The sequence below is a fragment of the Alosa alosa genome, chromosome 7 (assembly GCF_017589495.1).
Source record: "Alosa alosa isolate M-15738 ecotype Scorff River chromosome 7, AALO_Geno_1.1, whole genome shotgun sequence".
NCBI lineage: Eukaryota > Metazoa > Chordata > Actinopteri > Clupeiformes > Clupeidae > Alosa > Alosa alosa.
In genome coordinates, this window is record NC_063195.1 from 35,584,394 (window position 1) to 35,602,297 (window position 17,904).

Here is a 17,904-nt window from a genome sequence, read left to right on the forward strand (position 1 = left end):
CCTGTCAAACTCCATCCCACTAGATTAGCAACAGCGACATTAACTTGAAAAAGTAATTCAAGCCTTTTGAGGCTTGGAACAACCTGTGTAAGAGTGATATGATGCAGTTATTTATAAACCAAGTAAAGCATCCAGGCTAATGCAGACAAGGCTCGCTGCAGAGAAGGCAGTGGAAGACTCGCCCTATTTGAGCTGGGGGTCAATGGCGTGTGAACCCACTGGCATTGTTAATGAAGACATTTACTAAGCCAAGGAAGAACATCCTAGATAATCAAATGACAAATTCGAATGAGCTAAGATGTAACAACCTGGAGAAAGCTGGCAACAGAATAAAAAGGGCAAAAAGTTATAATTGCAAATTCCAATATCATTTTATGACCCAAAGTAGGCATAAATTCAGACTCCCTATATCCTATGAATTTCATTTCACAGAATATAGGACTATACTACAACTGCACAGTAGCTTCATGTCTCATGTCTAAATTTAAGAGTATTGCAACAGTGACCTTGCCTTGGCCTGCCTTTATAGATATATATATATATATATATATATATATATATATATATATATGCCAAAATATATGCCAAAAGTTCTGTTGTTTATCATCGACAATTGTTTATTGTCGATATTGTCGACTATCACCACGACCAGGCTATTTGTCCAAGCTGTAGCCTTGCCCATTATTGTAGGATAAGGTCTTATACAATCATTCTATACAGTTTATTGATAGCCTACTAATTCGGCCTACAAAATAAAAATATTTCAATTTGACAAACGTTAGAAAAAAAAGGCTTGCGTGTATGCCGCGACAAAACCACTGAATCAAAGCCACTTACCAGACTGAAAGCCCTGAAACAGTTGTCCACTGAATGTGGGACTGGTCGATGCGATTTCAATTTCAAAGTTGAAGCTCCCTACTCTACGTGATAAGCTTCGTTTGTAAGTAGCCTGAAGGTTTAAGTAAAGGTTTTAAAATAAGGAATAAATGTAGTCGACACTGTGTAGCTTCACTGACTGTTCTGCACACATCCTAGATAAACCGAGGATGACCGGGGCACGCGCATAATGAAGGTGCAATTTTTGTGTCTCCCCCTCTTCCCAACACACAACATTGCGTCACATGTCACCAGCCCAATTAACGTTGCAGCTTCGTTCGGCTATGAAATATTTGTAGTCTATATATACATATAATTTAGCCTACAAATAGCCTAAGTATGTTTTTGCTAAAATCATAAATATAGTCTAGTCTACAACCCAGCACAATCTATCTTAAATAGCCCAACCTATCATAATGTATGAAAATGAAATTAAGGAATTGCCTAAAATCCACTGTGGTGAGGCTATAGCAACTGCCTGATGGAAGCTAAAAAGTTCATTGCCTCAGTGAATTACTTTTGTAGTAACTAAACTTTTGTAGAGACTAAATGTAGCCTAACTAATAGACGGCGAAATCTATAGGCTAATGTCCTCCTAACTAGGATGTTCCGAAACGTAACTCGACTCTGGCAATAATGCATTCATTCAGTTCCGCAGTCCTTGCCACACTCCCCAGCTCAAACCCCGAGGCTTTTTTCCCCCTAGCCTACTCCAGATGTTCCCTGAAGGAAGCGCTTGAACTTGCGTTTGTTGGTGCCGTTGCACTCCAACACATCAACATAGCAACAAGCTCGGGCTAAGTATTCCTGACTTCAATGAGAATGCAGAAAGCTTGCGCAGTCTAAACGCTCTGCTGCTACGGATTACATAATAAAAATGTTATGCTAACGCTAAGCAAATATTAAGTTTCCCTGGCTGCCAAGTGCCTAGGCAGGCTGTGGGCTGTTGTCATGCCGCCATGACGACAGTAACCATGCGCACGGCTATATTTACAGTGTGTTTAAATACCCAGGACTTGGGAGGGAACAAAAGACTTGGCCGGATTCCTGTGTGTGTGTGTGTGTGTGTGTGTGAGAGAGAGATTGATTAACCTATGCTTAAACAGTGACTACAATGGTGAAGGGTAGAATCTAGACAGAGGATGCAAAATTGTTTGCTGAACTTAGACTAAGATTTGTAAAAATGGTAGCCTATAGAAATGTATCCGATTAGTGTATCACATTCAACTGCTCAACTTCAGTAGCCTAGGCCTATTATGGAGGCTAGCTGATAGGCTAATGATTAAGACATGTTTAAGATGCCTAGGCTACCACACAAAAAATAAACCCACACTATTGAAGTCCCAATTGGCTTAGAACAGGATGTTCTTGAGTGGATCTGTGTTAACAGCCCCACCTATTGGCCAATGAAAAATAAACATTGTTGTGTGCAAGGGTAGGTCTAATTTTTCTATAACCTAAGATCATTAGGCTACCATTTATTCTAGGTTAAACTCTACACACTGGTGTTAGAGTTAGGTGACCTGCAAAATGGAGAGGAAGATCTACAAAATAGACACTGATCGCACCCACTGTCGCTTGGAGGGCCTGACCTGAATGAAGGTGGAGATTGTCTGAGAGTTGTGGTTCCATTCCACAGTGTTCATCACCACCTGTCAGAGACCAAGAATGCTGTTACTTACAGGAGACCGTCTGCTATCCTCAGGGCACTGGCAAATAAAGACGTGCTCTGCCTGGGTGCTGATGCAGTGCCTAAGTACTCACCCCCCTTAGATATTTCCCCTTTTATTGGTTTTATAAATGGTCAATTTAAATAAATTATTTTTTATTTAAATTAATTTATTTAATTGAAAATATATAATGCAAAATAAGTGATTGCATAAATATTCACCCCCTTCAAGTCAGCATTTAGATGCATCTGTTGTCGCAATTAAAGCATGGAGTATGCGTGGATAGGTCTGAATTAGGCTTGCACATCTGGATACTGCACTTTTACTCCATTGTCTTTGCAAAACTGCTCAGGCTCTGTCATGTTCAATTCAATTCAATTAAAAAAAACGTTATTTATCCCTGAGGGGCAATTTCTCCATGCAGGCATAGTGACATATCAGGCATAACACAACATATAAGACAGGACAAAAGAAACAACAGGACAGACAGGGGTAGTCCCAGGAGAGGGAGGAGGAGGGGGGCTGGAGCATATTCAAGTTCAAAAGGTGAATAGCCCCAAAAGTAAAGCCTTCCTCCTGTTAGTCCTAGCCAGAGGACAGGGCAGACGCCTGCCAGAGGGCAGCCATTCAAAAGCTCTATGTAGGACATGGGTAGAGTCTTCTAAGATGTAGTTGGCTCTCCTTAGTGTTGCCTTGTCGTGCAGTGATTTCAGAGACTGAAGAGGGTGGCCAATGATTTTAGAACATTGTGTTCACAATGCTCTTGAGGTGTTTCTTATTTTTAATTGAGAGGGAAGGGTATCGGGTGTGAACAGCCCTTTTCAAGTCCAGCCAAAGATTTTCTATTGGATTTAGGTCTGTGCTTTGACTTGACTTCTTCAGAACGTTCACCTTGTTGTCTTTAAACCATTTCTGTGACGTTTTCGATGCTTCGGCTCATTGTCTGAAAGTAATTCTTGTCCCAAGTCGTAGTTCTCTTGCAGACTGAATCAGATTGTCCTCCAGAATTTCCATATATTTTGCTTATTATTTCATTAAGTAATTCATTTTACCTTTACATTTACAAGCCTTCCAGGCAGGGCCTGCTATCGAGAAGCATCCCCACAGCATGATGCTACCATAACCATGCTTCAAATTAGGGATGGTGCATTTGTGGTCAGAACTTTCCGCCATTTGACCCTGGAGTCTCACACATGTCTTTGGGCTTTTAGACGAGATTTAATAAGAGCTTTGGCACTCAATAGAGCTTTGACTGGTGAAGAACTCTGGCAATAGTTGTTGTATGCAGAGTTTCTCTCATCTCAGCTGCTGAAACGTTTAACTCTTTCAGAGTTGTAGATGCCGTGGTGGCCTCCCCAACAGTATTTTTCTTTAATGGTCACTCAGTGTGTGGGGACGGCCTGCTCTAGGCAGATTTATACATATGTCATATTCCTTATATTCCTTAATAATGGATTTCATTAAACTCCAGAGGATGTTCAGTGATTTGAGCATTTCCCCCCCTTTCCCCTCACTTATGCTTTTCAATTTTCTCTGAGTTGCTTAGAGTGTTCTTTTGTCTTCATGGTGGAATATACAGGAATCCTGACTGGACTTTCCAGACACAGGTGTCTTTATATTGCTATACTATACCAAAGTCCTTTTTTTAGGCATGTCCCCCCACTCGGCGGCCATGTTGCAACACACTTTGGGCAGCTATTTCAGCAGAACTGCGCGTGTGCGTGTCCAGCTGCGAGATCATAACACATGATTGGCACAATGTATTCACAACATAGGCTACCACATGATTGGCATGGTGTATTCACATGTCGACTTCTGGCAGCGGAAGAGGCGGGATATAGACAGCTGCCATATTGACGTTACAAACTCCATACATTTCTATGGAGGAATCTTTGAGTGCTGTGTCTCCTCATTAGAAAATCACACATCCACTGCACTCAGGCGATGTCCGTTTCACTGATTGTGAGGCTATAGCACCAATTGGCTGGACTGCTATTGATATAAGTCAGTCACTTTAAGTTTTATACAACCACTTATTCTACATTATATATATTTTTAATTAATTAACTTTGTAGAAATCTGTTTTTACTTTGACATTGATTTTTTGTAAATTAAAAAAAGGCCAAATTAAATAGACCAATTCCATTTGTAAAAGCAAAAAAGAGGAAGATATCAAAGGGAGATGAATACTTTTTATAGGCACTGCATTATGACACCTCACGACATGATAGTGAAAGCCAGTGATGGACCTCCACAGTGCTGCTGACAACTTGTGGGTCTCTGCATCGTTCCTGCGGACCGGAGGGGTCTCATTCCAGCTAACCTTGGTGTCTCCGCTAAATTCCTACTAATCATGAGGTCTCCGGATCGCTCCTGCCAACTAGAGAGGTCTTTAAGAGACCGTCTTTCACATCGTTCCTGTCAAGATGGGGCCTTTGATAGGCCTCCACAGTGCTGCGTCCTGCAGGAACATTTGACGCACCACTGTTTTTATGGCAGCTTTTTTTTCTGTGCTGTTGTGGGGAAAAATGTGACTTTACCTTCCCACGTATGTTCAGTGTTGCTGTGTGGGACTTTTATTATTTCACCCATGTGAGTGTGTGTGTGTGTGTGTGTGTGTGTGTGTGTGTGTGTGTGTGCATTTGTGTGTATTGAGAATGACTTATGGGCAGTTTGGCTTTGTCTCCACATTTCTGAGATGGCCTTTTTAATGTGGGCGTAGTGGAGCATCAGTAACATCATCAACTGCAACTGACCAACCTGGGTTCAATTCCCGAATCTGCCGTTGTGATATTGCTTTAGATAAAAGTCTGCTGCTAAGTATTAAGCTTAGTCTACTTTAACTTTCCCTATGTCAGCCATTTGAGAGACATACCATAGTTTGAGAGCCATGCATTTGTCACGTTGATGTTTATCTGCCTAAATTGTAGCTTTTGGCTGATGTTAGGATGAATCCTGACTTGTATTTTATCATGTTTCTTGATGTATTCAGAAATTCAGTTTGGGATGGGCAATGTAGTGCCTAGACAGTAACAACACCTAGAAAAAGTTGGCAACATTTAGGTGCAGATTTGGGAAAGATAAATGTGTCAAATGGGGTAGGCCTGCTATTTCATTAGCAGGTCCCACTGTCAACCTTTCCTACATGGGACAGGCACGACAGTGGGGACGGTCTGGGGACAGACTCACCTGCTATCCTAAACATCTTGATGCATTCTGGGTAATAATAGCAGAGGCAGAGGGTACCATTACCCGGCAGAATCAATCTTTACTGGATATATGCATCGTAACCATAAACATCAGGATCGATCAGTATTGTGCTGCTTGTATCTGTCTTATTCCTGAGTCATGTGGTTGAATCGTCAAGGTCCCTGAGGTGACGTTAAGTTCTAATTTTTTTCTATCTAGGCTTCTAGCAAACACAGGTTGATGACTCGGACGCGGAAAGAGCACTCATGGATTTATGCTAAATGACGTTAGCCATTGTTAGCATCATTGAGTAATAAAACCTTGAGAATGACGAAGTAACCCGTTTAACGTTATTGGAAGTAACAGTAGTCAGCGATAGAAGTAGTGGTGGTGGTAAGGTCAATTAAGTGTCCATTCAGTTGAGCGTCATTATTTACAATTATTGCCTCCAAACTGAATAGCTAGCTAGCTACGTCATTATTTGGCTTAGCTATGTTGCTAAGCTTAACGTTAACATTAATGTTGTAGTGAGCGTGCTAGCTAACGCCCATAGCCTGTAGCTAAATTAGCTAACTATTTTGTGAGACCAAGATAGTTTGCTAGTTAGTCTCTCAAGACAGATGTTAAATATATCCTTACTTGAAATGTGAATTTATTGAGTTAGCAACGTGTACTCACACGTGTATTCATAGTAGCGGGGAGTGATGATAACATTACTAGCTGGAATAGATTTCTCAGGTGAGGTCATGTTCAGTCAGCTTAGTGTTGGCCTGTTTGCTAGCCAGCTGTTAGCAAGCTGTCAGTGACAAATGTAAACACCGGCCTTCGTCAGATTTCTAGAGGTCTCAGACAGTGTACAGACAGAGTGGGCTAGTCATACGCTGGGAAACAGTAGCTGCAAGTTGTGTGAAATAGTTGTTCTCGTGCTAAGGTAAATTGCAACTGATTTCGCTGTTCAGCAAGGCTGACGTTACATTCCCCATTGCTCTATCCTAACGCTAGCTATTTGTCATCCTACATGTTGATTTAAAGTGGCACAGGGTTAAACGATAGTTGATGACAATTCTCTGGTTGGATGCCAAATTCGTGTATTGGAACATCAGTCGGTGACATTTTAGCCTCACAGTCTAATAATGCTATATAAGGAATTTTACTTCTCCAAAATGTATGGTGATCTTATAGCAGCTGTGAGTTCAAATTGTGGTTGGAATATATTAACACAAACCATTTATTGAGAGAGCTGTGGATAGTGTAGAGTAGGCTTGTTCTGCAAAATGAAGACTTATCGCACACTGCCTTGTACTTCCCAAGATAATGATTAGGCCTAGCCTACATGATTTGATACAGCAGTGTTTCCCAGAGAACTGAATTCCATTTGTGGTGGTTGGTTTGCAGAATTAACTTGAATGCAATTTAACAAATTAGCACAGCGTGGTTATGATGCTAACCATAATTAAGCACAATTTAGTACAACATGAAAGATCATTGTGTGGTGTTCAATGTTGATATTGTGGTGGGCCGCCACAAATAAGTCAATGTATGGGAAACACTGCACAGACACAACTTTATACAAAATTTCACCTCAATGCAAGGTCAGTGATACATACTGTGTATAGCCTTTTTATTTCTGAGAGGAGTGGTACTACTTTTGTCATTCATTCACAAAACAAACAACATAGCTGTTGTTTTGACGTTTTGATGTTTTGACATGTTTTGGGAAAAAAAAGTAGGCTAGCTTGGAAAGTCAGTCTTTAGTTTGCCTTGATGCTAATTTGTGTTGTCTACATACAGGTGTGACCCTGTGGTTCTGGTGTGACTGGCACAGGGACGATGGAGCCCGATGTCATCCGCATGTACTCTTCTTCTCCTCCTCCGATGGAGGATGGTGCAGAGGAGGATGATGATGAGTTCGGTGACTTCTCTGGAGTACCCAACAGCATCAGCCTCACTGAGTTTAACATAGCAACGACATTCAGCCAGTCACAGAACCCCACTGCTACCTCTCCCCCAGAGCTCCTCAACAACGGTGGACTCTCGGAGCATGGGGGATCTGCAAAGGCTAATGGTGTAGTCATGGGGCAAGGAGATGGGGAGGCCCCGGGGCACAGAGTTAGCACAGAGGAGCTTAAACAGTTAGCAGAGCATTCACAAACCGCTACCCACACAGACTCCATGTTAATCAGTGGGAGAGACTGGACTGAGGTGGACAGTGTGGACTGTAATGGCAGTCCGGAGGACACAAGTCGACTCACAAATGGTTTTGCAGCTTGTGATGAACAGGGAACCCCTCCCCTCGACACTCATGCACCTGTAAAATCCAGAGGCCCAGACGCTGCTACTGAGTGCTGCCGGACTTCGAGTGGCATCGAAAATGTGGATGACTTTGCAGATTTTGCAACATTCTCCAACACTAACAGTCACGGTCAGAGCAATGACCTCTCGAACCAGAACACTAACTGGGGAAACCCATTTGTTGCTGAATGGAAAGCGGAAAACACCCCCCATCCAAGCTCTGATGGAGAGTGCTCCATCCAGTCAGGCATGGAAGAGAATGCGCTTAGGGACCCTTGTGCTGCTGGGATTGACGGGCAGTCGCTCTCCACTGGTACCTCGAGGGGAGTGAAAAATGGAGATGGAGGCAGTGTCCACTCGTGGCCTGATGCTGACACTGAAAGGGACACGGAAACTGACACCTCACGTACTGCATACACAGAGCAGACAGAGATCACTCTTAATGGCGAGGTGCAAGATGGCTCAGAAGATGAAGGTGCCAAGGTTCACAGCCCAGGCTCGTCTAGCATCCAGTGCACAGATGAGCAGTCAGAAGAGAAGCAAGATAGCTCGGGGAATGACAGTGAGCCAGAGACAGAAACAGAGACGTCGTTTGGCCGGCCGCTATCCACTGATGCCCTGGAGGAGTTTGGTGATTTTAGCACTACAGGCTCTGTTCCCTCGCCCCCGCTACAAGAGGAGACGGCCACGCCAGCTGACCACAGTCAGATGGCTGAGGATGGAGACGAGGAAGAGTTTGGTGATTTTGGAGACTTCTCATCAACGCCGGGAGGCTTTGGTTGTGGACAGGAATTCACCAGCTTCACCCACCCACAGAGACTACAGGTGCCAGGTGTGGTTACAGCAGATGCACACGCCGATATTAGGGAAGACTCGAAATTGCAGACAGAGGAGTTGAGCTCCGTTTCCTCCAGAGACCCAACAGAGTCTGAATATAAGGCAGACAATGAACAGCAGCCAGAAGAGGATCCTGGGAATATACCGGTCAGTGACAGTTTCGCAGACTTCCACTCGGCTCCAGTGGGAGGCGATGAGAGTGGGGGGACAGACGACTGGACGGCCTTTGAGGAGCAGCAGGAAGAGAAGGACGCGGGTCCTGAAGAAGAATCGTGGGCGACCTTCGGGCCACAGCAGTCAACAGCACTTTCGGAGGATGCTTCAGAGGAAGACTGGCAAGAGAGCCAGCAGCCACTCACAGTGCCTCCCAGCTGCAGCAGCGACAGCAGCAGGACCGATGGTGCAACAGTGAGTGTGTTTGTTGTCTAGGAAACAACCATTGTACTTGTATTGTAGCCACACCTGGCATTACCTGCATGAGGTTCTGTTTGTTTTGCTTCGGCAGGATAGTTAGCATTATATAGTGTTTAAATATTACATTGACAGTTATGCACTGTCATAATATCCCATCTGACATCTGGAGACTGATGTGGTGACTGCTGATCTTCAGTGTGTCAGTGCATTCATCATGCACATAACTGTACTGTCAAACTATGCTTTCAAACTATGCTTTCTCTTGAGTTGCACGCTCACACTGGCTTTTGGGTCTGCTCTTTTGTTGATGTTTTGTTGATACGTTTCTGAAGGCTGCACTGTTGAGTCGGTTGGAGAAGCTCTTCCAGAGCAGTTTTCCTGAGGCACCCATGGCACCTGTAGAAGAGGAAGTATTTCACCTCCAGAGCTTCCTCAAGCCAGCAGATCAATCACAAGCAGAGGGGTTGGAGGGTGCAGCAAGGAACAAGTGAGTGCAGTCTCACTATCTCACCATCTCTCTCCTCTTCATTTGCATTGGATCAATTGAAGTGCTCAAAGTGATGTCCAAAACAGATCAAAGTGTCTACAGGAGTACGTTTGATATCCATTATCTTTTCGTGTGTGTGTGTGTGTGTGTGTGTGTGTTTGGTAGGGGAGTTCGGGACGTGTGGAGGCAGTTGCAGGACATTCACAATGCCTTTGGCCTCCAGCACCAGTGGGGTGGTTCCCATAGCAACAAGATGTTGTTGTGCTCTCTGGGAATTGACACAAGGAACATAGTAAGTTTTGTTAATTATTGTTGTTGCTCATGAATTTACTTAGGTTGATGGAAAAGAACTTGCCACGCTAGGATCAGAGATGTCAACAAACAGAATTCATCCTCCTTTACAAGCCCAACTTAACTACCCAATTCAGAGACAGTTTTTATCCACAAGTCATTGATAACGTCAGTAACACTCACAACATTTCATTATTCAAAGCGTACCCATTCCATATGATCACCCTACACATGTCTCGGTGTTTACAGGGCCTTTACTGATTGCACTGCTTACCATTGCCTCTTTAATTATATCTCCTTATATCTTTCTTTTTGCACTTAGTACTTTCTATTAGGAGAAACAGATGAGATCTCAATAAGAGCTAATTTATTTGTCTTGAGATAAAGAAAAGACATTTTTGAGATAAGGAATCTTCCTTTGGGATGTTTTTGCTACATCTTCTGTGTCCTCTCTCTTACACAGTTGTTCACTGGTCAGAAGAAGCAGCCAGTCATTGTTCCCATGTATGCTGCCAGCCTGGTGAGTGAACGTGCCAGGTGTTGGTCACTTTATTGGTAGGGATGTGATGAAACAGGAATGTACTGGTTTGGTTTTATCCTCTTTTCACAGTTCTGTTCCATGCTCATTTTTGTGTCAAAAAATGTATTTATAGCACACAGCCCTACTTACATGTATGTGTGTCATGTTCCACACATCTTGGTCTTGGCACACAAAAAGTTAAACACTGTATTTCCACCCCACCTTGTTAAACAGATTTGTTTTTAAAACCTAACAGAGTTGTCCATTCTGAGCATACCCTCAGTGTCAGTGTAAGGCTGTAGTCTCCATATCAATTCATGCTGTCAGTGTTTGACTGTCTGTACAGTAGCATGTTGATTTTCTGCATAGCAAAGGTTGCTGACTGTGTCTGGGGTTCTGTCCTGTCTTCCTCTATGTGCAGGGAATGCTGGAGCCTACCAAAGAACCAGTGAAGCCCGTCTCCGCTGCCGAGATGATCGCCTCTATAGCACAGATGCCAGCAGTGGCCACTGAAATAAGCACCACGACTACAGACCCAGGCCAGGTAGAGTAGAGAATAAGCAGCACGATTACAGACACAGGCCAGGTACAGTAGAGAATAAGCAGCACGATTACAGACACAGGCCAGGTAGAGTAGAGAATAAGCAGCACGATTACAGACACAGGCCAGGTAGAGTAGAGAATAAGCAGCACGACCACAGACCAGGGTTCCCGCGGATCCTTTAAAAAGTCTTAAAAAGTATTAAATACAACTTTCGGTTTTTAAGGCCTAAAAAAGTCTTAAATTGACTGGAATGTCTTGAATTTTCGAAAAGGAGGTATTAAATTTGTGTATGGGACTGCCAGCGAGTGCGAGAGAGTGAGTGAAATGTCTCCATCCGGTTTCGTGTAATTGTGGCTCTAAGGCTACTGAAGGAAGTGTAGTGGTTGCAGAGTGAAGATGTTTTTCACAGGTGTCGTTAAAGGTGTGAAAATTGGTAAGAATATGTAAAAATATGCCTTACGTTTTGTGTTGTAGCCGAGGGCTGAGAGATACGTAGGTAGCCTATGCAAGCGATAGAGCCGGAGAAAGAGCTGGTAAGCCAGTTAGCGATAGGGTGGCCTACGTTCGGATTTGGGCCGGACAGTTTAAAAGCCCTGTCCAGTGCAGTCTCAAGCCAGACGCTCATTTGTCCTCCTTTTTGGAGTTGCGCTGGGCTTCTAGAATCTTTGCTCGGACGCAGCATCGTTTCACAAACTATGGACGCGAAGACTGCTGGTCAAATTATGCGCGGTGCTTCTGTCACTCGTCTGATCATTTGCTGCGCAATTTATGAAGGAACCACAGACCGACAGAGGAAATACAGATTAAGTTGATCTGTTGCATCTCTAGCGTGTTTTGCTGGCCTAGCCTAAGTAAATATCTGTCTAAGTTATAATAGGCCTACCTGTAATACCTGTCTGCATCTTGCTTGCCAGCCTTTCCCAGTACTTCGCAAAAGTTATGAAATATAACCGCATATTTTTTTTAATGTCGGCGACTGGCTACATAAAAAAACGCATCTGTAAATGCGTTCATAATATGTGCATGCTTGAGATGAAACCAGCAGGTTTTACAATGTTTCAGTCAAGCTTTGGTTGGTTTAAATACAACTGGTATGCAAAATGTAAAGAAGTGGATTAACTTTGATTTGCTGTGCTGCATATGGGACAATAGATGCCTAGTAAAGTTAGTAGGCTTATTAAAATATTTAAATAGTCTACCTTTGAAAAAAAATTTGAAGGGAGTCCAGTCCAGTACACATGTTTGGCAAGTAGCCTAGGCTACTACAGACACAGGTGAAGAACAGCCTCAGACAGTAGCACAACCAGATATGTACAGCCAGCTTCAAAAGCAAGCAGCCTAGACCCTAAAATTGGGCATTTATAGCAGTGAAGGTAAATACACAATTATTTTTTTTTGCCAAAATATGTTTGGTAACGTCTGTAGACATCCAAAATGGGGTGGGTGTTAAAATTAGTAGAAAAAAACTATTGCATAAAACAGTTTTAAGTTGTATCTTTTTTGCCGTGGTATAGTCTTAATTTTTCCATTTAGATGTCTTGAAAAGGTCTTTAAATTTGCACTTGGAAAATGTGTAGATACCCCAGAGACACAGGCCAGGTAGAGTTAAGAATAAGCACGACCACAGACACAGGCCAGGTAGAGTTAAGAATAAGCACGACCACAGACACAGGCCAGGTGGAGTGCAGAATGCAGACATCTCAAAGCTAGGTGTAGTTTACAGAGCTGGTTTCCCTGAAATCATACTTTGCCCTGGAGTTGAGTTTTCCCTTATTTGGCTATTGCTTTGTAATCCTAATTATGTCCCACAGCATGTTGAACATACATTCACTAGCAAAGCTACCATGTTTAAAATTAAAGGAAAGAAGATAATCACTAATGTGCCCTAGTGGTTTTGTCATGTTTAGAGCCAATCCATATGTAATATTGAATATGAATAAGATAAATTATTGCTTTATAAGGCACATCATAAACATGTTTGGCAAACAGCATAATTATAAGTCAGGTAACACACTTAACATGGGATGTATGTTAACTTTATTTGTTTTAAATGGAAGAGAGAGAATACATATAATTTAGGATTCTATTGGCATGACATTTAAGATCATCTTTTTGAGTAATGGTGAACGCAGGGGTCCGAATGGTGGTGAACATGTACAATTTTAATAACTTCTATTCAAAATTGTGAAAGCAGTCATAAAACCATGGCAATGAGGGATGCGTGGGGGCAGATATCGTCCTGATTAATATCGATTCAGAAGTATTTGGACCTATTCTTTTTTTTTCCACATTTGATAATCAGCAGGCTTGCCACACCAGCCTACACTCACTACACTACACACATAATCAATTGAATTTGCTATTAATATTTCTTCTAATTAAAAAAAAAAAAAAAAAAAAAGAGTGGGTCACAATGCACTGCATATGCCTGGTCTGTATCACTGTAGGCCCAAACGCTTTGGTCATTGTATGGTTTGATCCGAGTTTCACTTTCTCACCACTAGGAGGTGCTCCCCCCTGTCCAGTTTGATTGGAGCAGCAGCGGCCTTACGAACCCTCTGGATGGCAAGTCTCTCTCCCACGCTCTCATTCCTTTCTCATGTCTGCCTTTCTGATTGATCTTGAAACATTTTAGTTTTGTCATACATGAAAATCAGTGGCATTTTACTAACAGTGCTTTTGAGCGATGATGTTCAAGCAAAGCGCAAGCCCCTAATGCGGGCACCAACAAATACCTTATCACATACTTCACTTTTAAAACACATTTTTCAGTCAATACTCTTTGTAGCTGTGGCTGTTAACAATACAATCAGAAACATAACCAAAGAAAACACCTTGATGCAGTCCTTGTGCAGGCACTAATATCAACAATTGCCAACAAAATCTTCAGACATACATACATACATACATACATACATACATACATACATACATACATACATACATACATACAACATGCATACATACATAGTACATATTCAAAATAAAATGTTATTATACAGTCAAAGTCTTTGAATATCAGATGCATGTTAAATTATCTCTCTATTTAACCTGTTTAACTAATGTTTAACATCTCATTTCCTCTCCTCCTCTATCTGTTATTTTTCTGCCTTTCACATGCTTACTTGCCATATATCTTCCTCATTGTCAACCCTCTGCTCTCCATGCCTCAATTCCTCTGCCATGTGTGTGTGTGTGTGTGTGCGTGTGGCTCATAGCGAGTGGTGGCTCCTCTCTTCTTAACCTGGACTTCTTTGGGCCAGTGGAGGAGCTTGTCCCCGGCAGTGGCACGTCCATCCCAGGTCAGCTACCACCACACCTGCCCCTCACTCAGATGTGCCTGCCCTTACTCTCATTTAACAACCTCTCCTGTCTCTGCCCTTCCCATAGGAGTAATATCTCTCTTTCAGTAGTGTTTGTTTGTTTTTGTATAAAAGAACGTCTTCACTGTGTGTATGAATGCAACGGCCCTTATCTTTGTCAGAGCATCTAAAACAAGGCGCCTGCGTGTTGGTTGCAGGTGTGGATCCTGAGCTGTATGAGCTCACTACAGCTAAGCTGGAGCAGAGTGGCACAGGCAGCCGGGTAGCCGACGCCTTCGCTCGCCTTATGTCCACTGTGGAGAAAACCAGCACGTCCACCAGGTATTTGCGCTGCAAACTCCTCACACACTTCTGTGGAGTTTGAAAATGACCTAGCAGATCAGATGCAGAGTCAGTGTTGCAAAAATGAAACTTTTCTGCAAAATCCACAACACACCTTTCTGGGCTTTTAGAGTCTGCAACAACTTAACTTAAATTGATTTAAAAATAGTTTCAAACAGAATAGTTGTTGCTCACATAAATTAGCTCTTAAATATAGTTTATGGATTAATGTCACCTTGCTATAAAAAGATTGACAACTGCTAGCACATCTGAACATTTCCAATTTAATTTTCATCTCTTTCATCTCAATTTTGTGTATAAAAATGAGTCATTTGTTGTCCATCGGAAGAGGTATGCTTTATTATGGGTCCATCAGTAATATTCTTCTACTTTTTTTTTACAATTAATCAGATGTTATGTCAGCTCTTCGATCAGGCACACAAATAAGACATACAACGGGGGAAATAAGTATCGAATGCATCAACATTTTTTCTTTCCTGTGTCATTCCACTTTATTACACATAACGTTATTTATGGACTTAAATGTTTGGTTTTATTAGTTTTGTTTATATGTGTGGATTTCCTGAGTTAGTATTAATGTCTGGTGAACATTTCATATGAATAGCCTCATTGGAAATATACTTACAAAAATAAATGTTGACGCGTTTAATACTTTATTTCCCCCGCTGGAGATTGCAGGGGGAAATCGTAATTAGCCATGCTTTTTCCACTACTACTTTTAAGCTTATTTGAGTGACCACTGAAGTAAAGCTCTGCCCGTGTTGATCTGTGTTTGTCTTTGGGTGCGTTTCCCCTGGCAGAAAGCCCCGCAAGGAGGAGAACCTTAGTGCAGAGGCTCTGAAGGTTATCACCAGCCTGCCCGATCTGTCCTTCATGCAGGCCAAAGTGCTGATGTTCCCCACCTCCCTCACGCCTCTGGCCTCAGCCTCCTCCCACATAGCTGACTGACGGCCGTCTGGCCTGCCTGATCCACTACTGTCCTCTGCTGTGCTTCATCCTGGGCCTAAGGGGCCTGCTCTCCAGCCATCTGAGGGTCACCTCCACTGTCTTGGTTCTCATATCATTTTTTACCTTCAGCGTTTATTTCCTTTTTTTATGGGTTTTAATTATTTTTTAGTAATATTTAATAATAGCCAGTTATGTGGAGGAGTTGGTGGGTTCGACCAGGGAATATTATTGTGGTTGCAGAACAAGAACTGGAAATGATGCTGTTTGAATGAAGAGAATGCGTACACATTGGTTTGTAGATCATGTTCTTAAAGAAGTTTGATTACAAGAATTTGTTAGAAGAATCAGTCTGTATATAATCAGGGATGATTTTTGCTCTTTATTCATTTGAGGATTACTTAAATCAACAGTGTGGGTGAGCTGTATAATATGTGTGTCTTAAATGAGGAAACAATGGTTTAAAATCCTTTAGGTGAGGTGCAAATTAAGTGATATGAAGATAACTTATAACTTGAATACCACACTGCCTGCAAGATCCAGCTGTCATCTTTGTGCTCTTGCTGAGTTTAATCTGTTTGGTTCTGAGGGTGCACCCACGTTTTGTTCACACTTGATTTTCCAGCATACACAGTATGCACCATTACTATGATAATAGTTTTTCAACTTTGTGTTGGCCTGTACTTTCATCACGTCTCCCTTGAGGAAAACACATCTAAAATCACAACCACAAGGTACAGGTGGCAGCATTCTGTAGCTGTGTGTGTATAATGTGTGTACGTATGACGCGTGTGTACGTGTGTGTGTGTGCGTATGTGAGTGTGTGTGTGTGAGTTCATGCACCTTTTTGTTATTTTTTATATATATTTGTAGTTTAAGTCAAAACCACTGGCAAATATTTATTTTGAAGGAACAGAAAAGCAAGAGTGAAGGGTCAGCTCACTAGGGAACAAGGGACCAATTTCTGCTTCTTTTTCTGTGTGTGTACCCTGTGGTTTAAAAGTGCTTTCTTTTCTCATCTGCTGTCATTATTCTGGATCTCTAATTTGCATTTTCTTTCTTCTTCATTTTTGTCAGTACCACTGCTAACCTGTCTCCTGGAGGATTTTGCACATTGTAATGATAAAGTGGATGTACCGTCATAGTTCTCTGTGGCTGCTGACAACAGATGAAACTATGGCCTGTAAAATGTATGGGGGAGTTCCTATGGAAAACGAGTCACTTGAAGAGCCTGTACAGACGTACGTGCATGCCAGGGTTCTTTTCAGATTATACGTGTGTAAATTTACTTTTAGTGTACACAACAAATAAAACATGTAATTTAAGAGTAAAATGGGCCAGTTTTTGTTTTGTTTTTTTGTACTTAAGACCTTGACATGCAAAGGAACAGCAGAATTACACAGGAGCAGCAATAGCAAAACAATACAAAAAACATGATGGAGATTCTGGACTTTTTGCCCTACAAAAATAAAATATGCAACAGGTAGCAAAGAAACAGCATGACCAAGCCTGAAGAATGATCCCAGACTTCTGATGGTATATCAGTTCTGCTCCTCTGAGGCCAGTTCTTGTTGAACCTGGAGTAATTCCATTGTGTTGACTGATGGCTCTACAGGGGGAAACATGGTGTTGACACATCAACAGTTGTGAAGAGGTCCAGGTAAATCCACAGTGAGTGACAGTAAGATTATGTTTTAATAAGAATATCGACAAAAACAACTATCGACAAGAACTACGACAGAAAAATAGCAACAACTATTTCTGAAATCAGGTTATCCTGTAGGTTCAGACAACTGCAAGATCATGCATATGATGTTTTAGAAAAGTTAACTTTATGCGCTGGTTTGAGTCAAAGGTGAATTTGATTTGTTATTGTTGGGATAGCTAATTTGCTGTTTCAAGACAACAAAGTTGACTTGAGTCTAATATATCAGTGATATATTAGAGGTTGACAGTGGATCCAGCTTTACCTAGAGCAGTGGTTCTCAAATGGGGGTACACGTACCCCAGGGGGTACGTGAGATTTTAAAATATACATATATTTAAAAGGTAGAATACATGCAAAAATACTTTTCTTTACAATTATTTAATAAATATTTCAGGAAAATTCATAAAAGTTCATAACATTAATTTTATATTTCAGTAGGCTGTTCAATTTCATTATCCTAAAAACA

At 41.9% G+C, this 17,904-nt stretch overlaps 2 protein-coding genes across 2 annotated transcripts in view; one reads left to right on the forward strand and one right to left on the reverse strand.

Moving 5' to 3' along the window:
• The window catches only part of peli1a (pellino E3 ubiquitin protein ligase 1a), a 12,329-nt gene extending 10,510 nt beyond the window's left edge, over positions 1-1,819 (reverse strand). The window contains exon 1 of the mRNA XM_048249078.1: positions 838-1,819. The gene's annotated coding sequence lies outside the window, so the exon portion shown is untranslated. The remainder of the gene's footprint in view (positions 1-837) is intronic.
• Positions 1,820-5,744: 3,925 nt separating this feature from the next.
• Positions 5,745-17,063, forward strand: aftpha (aftiphilin a). Its single transcript, XM_048248706.1, has 10 exons — positions 5,745-5,922; positions 7,527-9,272; positions 9,611-9,765; positions 9,931-10,057; positions 10,520-10,576; positions 10,998-11,120; positions 13,625-13,685; positions 14,339-14,422; positions 14,641-14,764; positions 15,586-17,063. Exons 2-10 carry the CDS (start codon positions 7,566-7,568, stop codon positions 15,731-15,733), a joined length of 2,586 nt encoding a protein of 861 aa, XP_048104663.1. The 5' UTR covers positions 5,745-5,922; positions 7,527-7,565; the 3' UTR covers positions 15,734-17,063.
• Positions 17,064-17,904: the final 841 nt, after the last annotated feature.